Source organism: Endocarpon pusillum, assembly GCF_000464535.1.
Source record: "Endocarpon pusillum Z07020 unplaced genomic scaffold scaffold4345, whole genome shotgun sequence".
Classification (NCBI taxonomy): Eukaryota; Fungi; Ascomycota; class Eurotiomycetes; order Verrucariales; family Verrucariaceae; genus Endocarpon; species Endocarpon pusillum.
In genome coordinates, this window is record NW_006916422.1 from 250681 (window position 1) to 262843 (window position 12163).

Genomic DNA, 12163 nt, shown 5'->3' on the forward strand with positions numbered 1-12163 from the left:
CATCGCTGGATAAACCCGTAGGGCATTAAGATGGCCGGCCTGTCGCCTTCGTCAGCCATAAGAATCTTCATAGTCTTTGCAATATAGGCAGATAAGAGTAGTAAGAGGGGTGCGCGAGAGCCTTCATTTGGATACAAGTCTGCTCAGGTCTTTTCAGTTCATATGAAGTCGTCATCATGGTGCGATATCCAGGGTTATCGACACCCAGAACTTTCCTTGCCTTTCGTCATAAGCAGCTGCACAGTGCACGGCAGCGCCAGATACCATCTGCATGAGGACGCGACCTTGTCTTTGCATATAAAGTAAGGATTGTATGCCGCAGCCATTGGCCCAGTCCTCTTCATTCGAGGAAGAAGGTGAGCCCCAGTAGAGCAGCATTGACTTCTTTTTGCGTATCACCCTTTGCCTGAAATCATTCCAATCACTCGGAGAGATCTGGTCTTTTTTGGTAGTGTACCTGCCGACAAGAATTCGGAACATAAACAGAGGTTTCACAGCGATCCGTACCATAGCAGCAGTGCAGAAGCAAATGAGTCCTCAAAGCTAAGGGAGTTTTTGGACGAGATCGATCCCCACTGGCGCTGTCCATATATGACCTTTTACCAATTGGTCATCATAGCAGATTGATAAAATGGACAACTAATCACATAGGGGAGAAGGACATGCTGAGCACTTACCCGATCATTCCAGTATAGGTCTACTTACATGGTGCATGCTCGAGAGTGGTTAGCTTTGAAAATTGGACAGCGATGGTAGAGCATAAGCAAGATATCTCGACTGGACCACAAGGAGCTGGCAATTGGTTGACGGAACATCGATTTGTAATGCGGTGTGGCCATAGTAGCGTTTCGAGCAGAAAGTCAGCGTCAAAGCCAGAGACCAAGACCAGACGGAAAGTGTAAGATTCATCGCGTCTCCTTAGAGCGCGTTCTTAGCGAATGGAGAAATATTTGTCCCTCAAGATAAACTAAAGTCCGTCTTTACTTGTACTTAAAGCCGCGTGATCACAGGCCTGTCATCCAGATTTCCAAATGGTTGCGAAACCTGAGCCTTCCATTGCAGTGCGTTGAAATAATTTTGGTTCGTTGGTTCTTTAAGACTCTTGTTTATATCTGTAACATCCCTTTGATGTTCTATGGACTTTCTGAAGTCTGCTGTCGCTTCTGCGATCGCGAAAGGAAGCTCCTTTCCATATGCCCTGGGCGATCGACTTGACAACGAAGAGTCGATTTGGGCGTTGCACAGTGCTACGAAAAGGGTCAGCGGAATCCAGTTTGAGACGGGAGTTTTATGCTAATCGTGGTACCAGGATGATGGTTCGTCCTGCTCAATATTCACTTTTGACCTGCAGAAGGACAAATCTCGCCTGCCACTGGCAAGGAATGCTTTACGCAAATTACGAACTCTTAGACATCCTGGCATCATCAAAGTGCTCGATACCTTGGAGACGGAGACGAACATCTACATTGTTGCTGAAAAGCTTGCACCTCTCAGCTGGCATATCAAGCGCAAAAGCATTAGCGAGGAGACTGCAAAATGGGGCCTCTACACGGTGGCATCAACAGTGAAATTCATAAACGAGGATGCTGCTTCTGTGCACGGGAACATCAAGTCATCGTCTATTTATACATCGGAGAGCGGGGAGTGGAAGATAGGGGGCTTTGAAGCATTGAGTTCTATGAAGGATGATGATGCCGTTATCTACAATTATGGCAGTCTCGTGCCAGGTTCAGGCCGTTCTCAACCCCCTGAAGTTACGAATGGCGGCTGGGCGGCTATTAAGAGGAATCCAATAGCAGCAGTAGACTCTTTTGGGCTTGGAATATTGGTTTTCGAGGTTTTCAGTGGCAGCTTCCGTGGTACAGATCAGCTCAGCCAGACCAAGGCAATTCCATCGACTATGGTTCCGAGTTATCGCAGGCTTATCAACAGCAATCCAAAAATCAGACTAAGTGCTGGCCATTTCCTCGAACAGGGAACAAAGGTAGGGGGCTTCTTTGAAACGCCACTGATTCGCTTGACGACCGATGTGGACAATTTAGGACTGAAGAGTGAAACAGAAAGAGACCAATTTTTGAGGTAGGATCACGACGTTAGTTACCTGCAATATTGCTTACAGACCCCTTTAGTGAGCTGGATGCAGTTTCCAACGATGTTCCGGAAGACTTCTTTAAGATGAAAGTACTTCCGGAGCTGCTTAAATCAGTCGAGTTTGGTGGTGGTGGTCCCAAAGTCTTTGCCGCTGTGTTGAAAATAGGTTCAAAGCTATCAGACGATGAGTATGAAGCGAAGCTGGTCCCAGTCATCATTCGGCTTTTCAACAATCCAGATCGGGCCATGCGAGTCTGTCTCTTGGACAATCTACCATTGATGATACATCGCCTTTCACAGAAGGATGTAAGCAATAAAATCTTCCCGTGCATGGTCACCGGTTTCACAGATGTTGCGCCCATTGTCCGAGAGCAGACCGTCAAGGCAGTACTTACCATTGTGGGTAAGCTTACGGATCGCGTCGTCAATGGAGAGCTCTTGCGATACTTGGCGAAGACTGCAAATGATGAGCAGCCAGGGATACGTACCAACACGACGATTTGTTTGGGCAAGATAGCCAAAAATCTGGGAGCCAGCTCGCGGTCTAAAGTTTTGGTGGCTGCTTTTACTCGTTCACTCCGGGATCCATTTGTTCATGCCCGAAATGCTGCCTTGATGGCAATGAGCGCTACAATTGACTTTTTCAGCGAAGATGACTGCGCATACAAAATTTTGCCTTCTCTTTGCCCCTGCCTGGTCGACAAGGAGAGGTATGGGGTCCACACCACTCATTTCACCCTTCAGAAGCTGATGTACATGCAGAATAGTTCGAGACCAGGCAAACAAGACCTTGGATCTCTACCTTGCTCGTGTTCGAAAGCATGGCGCTAGCTTGGCCGATACTGCTTTGCCAGCCGCAGATAGTGTCAACACGGCGAGTTCAACGTCGACACGAATGGGCAACTCGGGTGATACTTCGTGGGCAGGTTGGGCAATATCTTCTTTCACGAATAAGATGACAACGGCTCGTGGCGAGATGCAGCCACCTGTTGATGGACTGACATCGAATGCACCTAACGAGTCGCGCTCTGCTTCACTTCCAGCTTCTGGCAGAACGACGCCGGCGACGCTACCATCCTCAGGCAAAGCTGTTGCCGTTGTAACTGAGCGGGTTGCTACATTCACGGATTCTGCATTACTAGATGGTCAACAACCGGATGATGCCTTCAAAGCTTGGGGCGACATGGGAGAAGAGGATGACAGCTTCTTTGATGCGCCAACAAGCAGGAAACGGTCTCCAGAGCCTCGAAATAATACGAAGTATGATGACGAAGGCGAGCCTGACTTCGCCGGCTGGCTTGCTGCGCAATCACAGGCGAAATCAAAGAAGCCTTTACCCAAGGGCCTAACCAAGGTGGCCAATGCAAGGCCCAGTAACATAGACCGTCCCACGTCAACCCACACAATCAGACCTGGAGTTGGTACAAAGAAGCTGCTCAATACTACATCAAAGCCTAAAGTGACGGTACCCGTCAAGAAGATAGATACCAAACCACAAGAAACCGAATCAACAGATGATGGATGGGGCGACGATTGGGACTGAGACAGTATTAATTTTTACACCCATTGGACAGCTCATTTATCGACGCTGTCGCTGCCCGAACTACCATATTTCATCCTTGACGCTACCTGAACTATCCAAAACAGCGGATGTGGGGAACCGCCGGGCGGCTTCGGCTTCTCCGCACCCCTAGGGTACTACTTCGCATTCATCGCTTTCAACACACCCCCATCTCGGCAGAGTTACGAAGCCTCAACAACTGATATGCCTCATCCTGGGTATCAGTGCACGTCATCTACCAACCTCAGCAGCGGGTCGCTTTCGTACCGACAGCACGACGGCAAGTTCGGCATTGTGACAGGTGGATCCAGAGGTCACCAAGCACCGAATCACTACTCAGAACAGCGCTGCCGCTGACAAGGTAATAGGTATTGGTGCTGCGATTGCCGAGAACCTTGCTGCCAAAGGCTGTTCACTCCTACTGGTGTATACGTCGGATACATCGAGAGAGCCAATCGAAGCACTTTGCAAGTCACTGGCAGAGCAGCATTCCGTTCGCTGCGTAGCTGTTCAAGCCGACCTGTCTGGACTTTCTCGCAGTGTCGCCCACATCGTCTCAACTGCTCGGAACAATTTTTCCCATCCCAAGACTGGCCGATTCCAGATCGACATCCTGATCAACAATGCCGGCATTGCAGGCAACAAGATGTTGAATGACCAAGAGAAAGGTCCGATAGAGGAGGAACAATTTCACAAGATGTACGATGTTAACGTGCTTGCGCCACTCTTGCTCACGCAGGCATGTGAACCCTATCTACCCACAGATCGATCTGGGCGCATCGTCAACATTTCAAGCGTTTCGTCTGCCATCGGCTATTCTGGTCAATCTATATACGCGGGAACAAAAGCTGCCCTTGAAGCAATGACTCGGAGCTGGAGCCGTGAACTTGCAGAAAGATGTACGGTCAACTGTGTAAATCCTGGACCTGTCTGGGGAGACATGTATGAAAATGCAGGCCCGAAGTTCTGGGCTGGCAATCAGCCGTTCGTTGATGCCGCACCGTTGACAGCGTACCACGGTGAAATTCAGGTCAAGGCTGAAGCTGGTGAAGGCCAGGAAGAGAAATTCGACAAGACTGTCAAGGAAGGAATGGGCGGTAGAAGACCAGGATTTCCCAGGGAGATTGCAGGGGTTGTTGGGATGCTGTGCTCACAGGAAAGCGGGTGGACCACGGGAAGTGTCATCTCAGGTAACGGTGGAATGGTGATGTCTACTTAATAATCGAACTATTCTATGGGAACAATAATATAGCTCATCGAGTGACTATTTATTTACTTCTGCCTCAACTGTAGCGACTGCGGCATGATATTTTAGCCCTAAGCACGCTTCCGGGGACCAAGACCCTAAGTCGCTCAAGAGTTGTGTTACATAGATACCAGCAACGCCGGCCGCTTGTATGTATTTGGCCACCAAGAGCTCTTCTTTCTTGAAGGTTGCGTCTCAATTGAGTGCCTGTCTCTAATCGGAAGATGGTCGACATTGTACCCCTCTCATCCTATCCCTCGAACATTCATCTTCTCCCAAGCATACAGACCTGCAACATAACGAATCTCCCAGAAAACTACTTCCTGAAATACTACCTGTACCATGCACTCACATGGCCGCAACTGTCCTTTGTCGCCATAGTTCGAGGCAATAAGCCAGAAAAGTATCCAAAGGTAGTAGGTTATGTACTGGCAAAGATGGAGGAGGAACCGACCGATGGCATCCAGCATGGACATATTACTAGTCTAAGCGTGATGAGGACTCACAGGCGGTTGGGTATCGCCGAGCGACTCATGCGACTGAGCCGTAAGGGCTTTCAATCCGCAGGAGCTCAGCTTCATCGCTGACATCGTCTACACAGAGCGAGCCATGGCCGAAGTTTTTAATGCTTCGTATGTATCACTTCACGTCCGACAGTCGAACGTTGCCGCTTTGCACCTCTATCGCGATACACTTGGCTTCGAGGTCGAGAAGGTCGAGTCGAAGTACTACGCAGATGGTGAAGATGCGTATGCTATGAAGATGGATCTCACTGATATGCAAATAAAAAATGTGCCTGAAGTAGATGGCGAAGATGCAGACGAGGGTGGAGAAGTTGGCAGCATGGGCAAAAAGGGTGATGATGGTAAAGGGGGCAAGGAGAACAAGGAGGGAAAGGAAAAGATGATCAAGGTTAAAGTAGGAAGAGGGCTAGGAGTTGGAGATCTAGTGGAAAGGAATGAAAGTACAAAGTCGTGAGGTTGTTTGTGTGCACAAAGCATCTGCCACATCTAGGCGGCTTTACGGCACATGCATTTCCAGCGCGACGCCAGGGAAGACATCTATCGAGTCCTCCGAGCACTCAGAGGTGGTGGTATGTATTCGAGAGCAGTCAATACCTTTGCTGCATGCTTCTCCAGGCGGCTAACACTGTGTTATTCGCAGCCTATTCCTGGTTGCTAGCCATTTCTAGTACCTGGAGGACAAGATAAAAGGACCCACACCGCAGGCACTTGCGAGACAGATCTTTTAAGTGCTGGATCTTTCTTCTAAGCTATGAGAAGGAAGACAGTCTACCTCAAACGTGGAGCAATGGCTTTACTCTCACTTTAGATCTCTAGGAGCGGCCTTTTTATTGGCAATGCAGCTTAAGGTCCTTCCTATCTAAGTGTTCGAGCTGACTGGCCAAACAGGCAGTTTTGCCAATACTGCTTAGCGCAAGATACATAGATTGTTCTGTAGGTTTACTGCCTGACCCGTGCTTTAACATAGCATATCAAGTCCGTTCTCGAATTCCAAGAGCTTGCGCGAGGCTAGGGGCATTTGGATTGCTTTCTACTCGATATTCGAGAAGGTATACCCTAAATGAAATAGGCTGATCCGATCGATATTCCAAAACTCTCTGGTCAAATATGTCATGATTAGCAGCTGGAGACTTTGTCGCGTCCGAGTCGCATGATATATATCTTTTGGCCTAGCTCGCTCACCTCTATCCTTCTTGGCTTCGTCCGTAGGAGCTCGACACGCGGAACTTCAGTTCCTCCGCAGGTGCATCCAATAATCCTCCGGATGCGTTAGGCTACAGCCACTCGATACCCGACCCCAGGTATAGTGTAGCTGTTCTGACTACTTAATCCAAGTTGATGCCTGATTTCTTTCCGTTTGTGTTCTCCCAGTTGCCCGTAGCTTGTGCTTTGCGAACTATTGCTGCTTCTCTGCATGCGAACGTTGAACAGCAGGCTGCCTACTGCCTAGTCTTCATCAGAAAAGACTCACAGGACAATGACTGACGACTCTGAACCTGTCCCTCCACCCTACAGTCCAGACGATCCCTTGGGAGAGTCCACTTCTGCGCAGCGGAAGCTTGTTGATGGCACTCTGACACCTAGTGCGAACACTGACCATAGAGCCTTTCCATTTTATGGCCATGCTGTTGGAGAAGCTGGGGCTCTCGCGGTTACAGTGAGTACTCGGCACTGCATTGAGCATCGGGTGTCTCAGCAGCAAACCTCCTTACCCAGCCCACAAAGAGGTAGCAAGATGCAGCCAGATTCACAGAACATGCACTACCTCGGAGGAGAAGAAATCGCTGACATACCAACGAAGCACCCAGTACCTTCCGGGCTACTTTCAGCAAGCCTTGTCGCCAGCCTTGCTGTACAAGCTGTAGCCCGTCGTGTAGAGCAGCGAACAGGTGATATAAGCTGCGCTGGACGTCGCCAGTACCGGGGTTCACCCTCACATCGACCACGTTGTTCGCGCAAGAAATTCGGGCCCGCTTATACGACCGACCATGCTGCAGAAGCTGAGGAAAATGGTACGATACATTCAACAGTTCCACTCCCGTCTCCAGCAAGTGAATGCTCCATGAGCGCACACTCAGCGGAGAACTCCGACTCCACCAACCTCTCCAAGCTCTCGAAATCAATGGCAGACATGAACCTCACAAAACGACACAGAGGTACCGGCGCCACAACTTCCAGCCATGCTGACACGAGGATATCGTCTCCGGACAGCAAAGCCATGGTAGCATCTCCGCCCACCTTCTCAAATCCTCCTCTACTTCTTAATAGACCTGAACGTCGCGCTCTGAAGTCCGACCTCAAGGCTCTAAAGCATGAGATCAGAGCAGCAGCCCGGCAAGTCAGAACTGAGCGGAGAGAAGAAGCTAGAAACAGAGGGGAGAAACGCTACAGGGCCATGAGTTTCCAGGAGAAGAGCGAGTTAAGAGCGTGGAAGAGAGAGAGTTTGGGGGAAGTTAGAAAGGTGGCAAGGAGCGTAAGGAGGGCTAGGAGAAGTCGTGCTTGAGGAAGAATAGTATTGATTACCGGGACGCAACAGTAGGACAGGAAAGCTAGAGGGTGAAGGGACTGCTTTTTGGATCAAAGCTTTTCGCGTTGGCTACGACTGTGATATTGTAAGTTGGCCAGAATTTTCTATCGGAGTCACTAGTTAGTGTTTAGCCAATAATTCCACTGGTGTTCTTCTACACAGGCAGACACCACGCCTACGAGTCTGCTAGCATGGATTTCCGTTGTCTCAATCAATAACACACGGTCACCGTACGTGTAGCCTACAGGCCCAGGTAGCCCTTGAAAGTCTGGGCGTTAAAGGCCGGAAGGCCCTCCGGCCCGTTGCGCAGGTCCGGAGCTAGGTGTCAAAATTCTTGACAGTTCTCGCCAACACCACTATTTCTACATCTATTCAATAGGGGATAGGGAGCCCATTTCGCTCATTAATGGCAATTACTCGTTCTGGCATTGTAGAAATTGCCTTATTGATTTCCTTGAGAGTAATTTTATCCCATTCCTCCCCAATAGCCCTGCGTAATTCATCAACATCAAAGATAGGGCCTCTATTCTTCAACCTCTGCTTTATTATCCTTTAAATCGACTCAATTGGATTAAGATCAGGCGACTGCGGAGGATTAGATTCCCATTTGATACCCAAACGCTTCTTTGTTTGTTTGCATTTGTTATCAGCATTGCTATGAGTGCCATGGGCGTTATTACTGTATTATCCTCCAAAAGTATCCAATTAGGATCTGAGATAGTGATCCAACTTCACAAAAGAGTTACGCCCAAGTAACCAAAGTTACTTGAATGCAGTTGGAATAGTATATTAATCCTTATCCAGATGCCCTAGAGAGAGTCGGACCACGACTCCATCTAGGCCCCAGGAGGCCTCCATGTCAACTCTGTGACAGGTGAGAACTGTCAAGAATTTTGACACCTAGCTCCGGTCCTTCCAGTGGAGCAGTATTGTTGAGTGGATACTCTTCTACTCGCTAATTAAGCACAATTAAGTTAGGTATTAGGCAACTGTCAGCTCACTGCCCGTAATCTTTCACCATAATATTTAGGTGCCGCCTGATAGCATCCCATACATACTGACTACTATCAGCTCCCACTCTCTACATCACTTATGCGTACAACTCCGTGGGTAGCTATGTCTAGCTTACTCGATCTGCCTTTGGAGCTACTTTACAGCATTTCTGCAGCAATCTCACCAGCTGATATTCTCAATTTCGCCTGCTCGTGCAAGCAATTATTAGAATCCTCCAAAGCCTCTCTTGCGAGACACCATCAGCTGCACTCGGAACTTAGGTTTGTACACGATCGAGATCCACTGACAGTGCCGACCGTATTGAGACGTGTCATGAATCAACCTCACACACGGTGGCATATTCGTAAACTGGAGGCGTAGGGCTCACGTGAAGGATGGTCAAAATGGAAGACTTATCCCTTGGATGGAGGCGATAACGACGATGTCTATTTTGCTGTGGCTTGGGACGCCAATGACAGGTTTCTGGCTTGGGTGGATGGATGGCGCAATCACACCTATCTCGATAGCGCTTTTTTCAGCAAGGCAGAACTTGACCGGTATCGTCAAATCATGCTACGCGAGCTGCGTTTGAGCGAGGGGATGACGAAGAAGTGGATGGATCTTTTGGAATCGGGCTATGACGAGCCACTCAAAGTCATCCTGATTGCTTTATGTGAGGGACTTCGTGAACTTTCATATATCACTTATGACACAAGTGGTCATGAAGCAGAAGAAGATCCACTGGGTATGCTCTCCACATCGATCCGCAGCATATATCTTCTGGGTTCGCCGCAGTCTTGCCAGTGGCCAGTTGGGTTCAAAGCACTCCGCAGCATTATTGTATCCGAGCCTTGCCGGTATCGGCATTCACACGAAAGCTTCTCATCTGACTCCGCCACAGTCGCTCCTCTTTTCCTGCTGCCGGAGATTCGCGAATTGCGGCTAACTCTTATTGGATATCGTGAAAGTGGCGACTATGTGTGGGAATGGGACGAGGCTGTGTCCTCTGTCAAGGACCTGCAAATAATTAACCCCGACCTCAAAGAGAAGAGCCTTGCGAGTTTTGTCAGTGCTTGCAGAGCACTCCAATCATTCACCTACGACCGGTTGCTGCATGAACCGCTGATGTGCGCATCACTTCTTAAGCATGCAAAGCATTCTCTAGAGGAGCTTCGAGTCGATGAGCATACCTCAGGCTGACTCTCCAAAAATCTCGATAACTTTCTAGCCCGTTTCGACAGGCTACGCCATGTCTCTATCAGTGATGCCTCTCTTCTCGATACGGATACGCTAGGCAATTACACTTCAGGGGAGGAGCGCAAAGCAGAGTCGTATGATCAAATCCGTGCACAATGGCTTGATCTTCGAGACCTAATGCCGAAAACGCTCGAGACCCTTCGAATTTTGCTCAAAAGGGACTATTGGCCCATGGATCGAAATCCCCAGCATAGAGTCGTAGCCTTTTACTCGATGTTGGAAGACTTTGTTCGGAGCAAGTGTACAGAAACCCATGGGCTGGAAAACTTTCGGCTGTTGTGTATCATCGGCGTTGCTGAGACTGCCATTTCAACGTCAGGACCAAAGTCGGGTAACTCGAACAGCTATTCCACATCTCTAAAGAATAGTTGTACAGAAAGGGATGTTGATTTCCACCATGATGGGGACAGCTTTTGGTGGGACGGCCTTTGGTGGGACGGCCTTTGGTGGGACGGCCTTTGGTGGGACAGCCTTTGGGGGGACAGCCTTTGGGGGGACAGCCTTTGGGTTTGGAAGCCTTGCAGGCAATGTCCGCCGCCAAAGCAGCTTTTAGAACGTGTTCCTGCGGACGAATGTCCTTGGAATCGTATCGGAGAGGCTCCAGATCCCACTACACGCTATGAGCCGCCGAATCGCAGATAGGGACACTTGAATGCGACCCGAGCAGCAAAGTTCTGTTGACAACATAACCAACCCTACTTGCGAGTTACTTCATGCAGCTGCATGGAGACATCACCTAGGCTATGTACAGCTCAACCTCACAATCCACAGCTACCCATGAGTCTGCCACGACAGGCCTGGTGCCTTTAACCACTAACACGCCACACTCCTCTCTTCTATGATGACCAACCACCTAACCCCCCTATTTGTCACCATGCAGAGAGGCTACCACAATCAAGGAAGAAGACGTGTTCTCCTCTCCCTCTCACGCGATCCCCTCCCGGCACGGTCCCTTCATCTCTGCAGCCACGCGCAAGCAGGTCATGACCTTTTTTGATTCCAGTCCTGTCAATGTTCTGAATAACCAGATCCCTCCGTCAGAGGGGGTCCTCAATCCAGACCCTTTTCCATGAAGACCCTACCACGAACTCTCTACTCAGATACTCTTAATCTCCAAAAAAAAGAATGAGATACAGGTGTCAGCATTCAAGAAGCAGATACCTCATTGATGAATGAAAATGCTGTGCTGCAAGATTCGGGATATGAAAAGGATACAGAGGAGTCCTGGTGAAAATAGAGCAGAGAGGCCGAGTGGGCTTTAAATGTGATGGGTTTCCCAGCTTAGGAATGTTCTGTATGGGAGAACCTTGATGCCATGTGTCCGTTGTGCCTCGGCACCGTTACGGACGACTAATTGGGCTAGGAAAGGGGAGGATTTTACTTTCTTCAGAGTACTTCTGCTTCCCCTTGGACGAGTTGTGGCTCACTAGCCGTGACTTGAATCTCCTCCTCGAAGAGCTTGCTTCGCAAATTGTTCAAACGAAATGTTAGCTCAACCTCTACGACCATGACCCATTGACAAGATCAAGTCATTATGTGCCAACACGAGACACACTCCGTCAAAATGAACCCCAGCCCTGCCCTCTCGTTGCAAGAACATTCACAGCTTACAGCGGTCGACCTCTTTTTACCGTGCTGACTCGCAAGAGACCACTACGAAATCATCATCCACCTCCTATGATGTTGACATTACCGTACCAGGATATGAAGGGGTGGGAGAATTGAGCAAGACGGGTTGCACGTGAGGGCAAAGTAGGGGTACTTCCGTCTGTTTGGATAGGCTTCATGTGCATGGGTACGAGAAAAGATGGTGCACACGCCCGATAGGGAAAGTTGCCCTATCCAGCACTGAAGACGGTGGGGGTTACATTGTTTCCAGGTCTCAAGAAAGTGGCAAACATTCAGATACAAGACGCAACCAAGACGAAATTGATCGAGCATTATATCTTAGTATTAGATGTTCG

At 49.1% G+C, this 12163-nt stretch overlaps 5 protein-coding genes across 5 annotated transcripts; all 5 read left to right on the top strand.

The window, feature by feature from the left end:
• Window positions 1–1135: 1135 nt before the first annotated feature.
• EPUS_02532 (uncharacterized protein) lies at window positions 1136–3634 on the top strand (the record flags this gene model as incomplete). Its single annotated transcript, XM_007805533.1, has 4 exons — window positions 1136–1258; window positions 1310–2079; window positions 2130–2801; window positions 2854–3634. The coding sequence occupies 4 exons, from the start codon at window positions 1136–1138 to the stop codon at window positions 3632–3634; spliced, it is 2346 nt and encodes a 781-aa protein (XP_007803724.1).
• A 222-nt stretch (window positions 3635–3856) lies between these two features.
• EPUS_02533 (uncharacterized protein) lies at window positions 3857–4871 on the top strand (the record flags this gene model as incomplete). The annotated part of the gene is made up of 2 exons (XM_007805534.1): window positions 3857–3965; window positions 4021–4871. The coding sequence occupies 2 exons, from the start codon at window positions 3857–3859 to the stop codon at window positions 4869–4871; spliced, it is 960 nt and encodes a 319-aa protein (XP_007803725.1).
• Window positions 4872–5335: 464 nt separating this feature from the next.
• On the top strand, window positions 5336–5876 carry EPUS_02534 (uncharacterized protein; the record flags this gene model as incomplete). The annotated part of the gene is made up of 2 exons (XM_007805535.1): window positions 5336–5444; window positions 5500–5876. 2 exons carry the CDS (start codon window positions 5336–5338, stop codon window positions 5874–5876), a joined length of 486 nt encoding a protein of 161 aa, XP_007803726.1.
• A 1023-nt stretch (window positions 5877–6899) lies between these two features.
• Window positions 6900–7925, top strand: EPUS_02535 (uncharacterized protein; the record flags this gene model as incomplete). The annotated part of the gene is made up of 1 exon (XM_007805536.1): window positions 6900–7925. One exon carries the CDS (start codon window positions 6900–6902, stop codon window positions 7923–7925), a length of 1026 nt encoding a protein of 341 aa, XP_007803727.1.
• A 1587-nt stretch (window positions 7926–9512) lies between these two features.
• EPUS_02536 (uncharacterized protein) lies at window positions 9513–10142 on the top strand (the record flags this gene model as incomplete). The annotated part of the gene is made up of 1 exon (XM_007805537.1): window positions 9513–10142. The coding sequence occupies one exon, from the start codon at window positions 9513–9515 to the stop codon at window positions 10140–10142; it is 630 nt and encodes a 209-aa protein (XP_007803728.1).
• Window positions 10143–12163: the final 2021 nt, after the last annotated feature.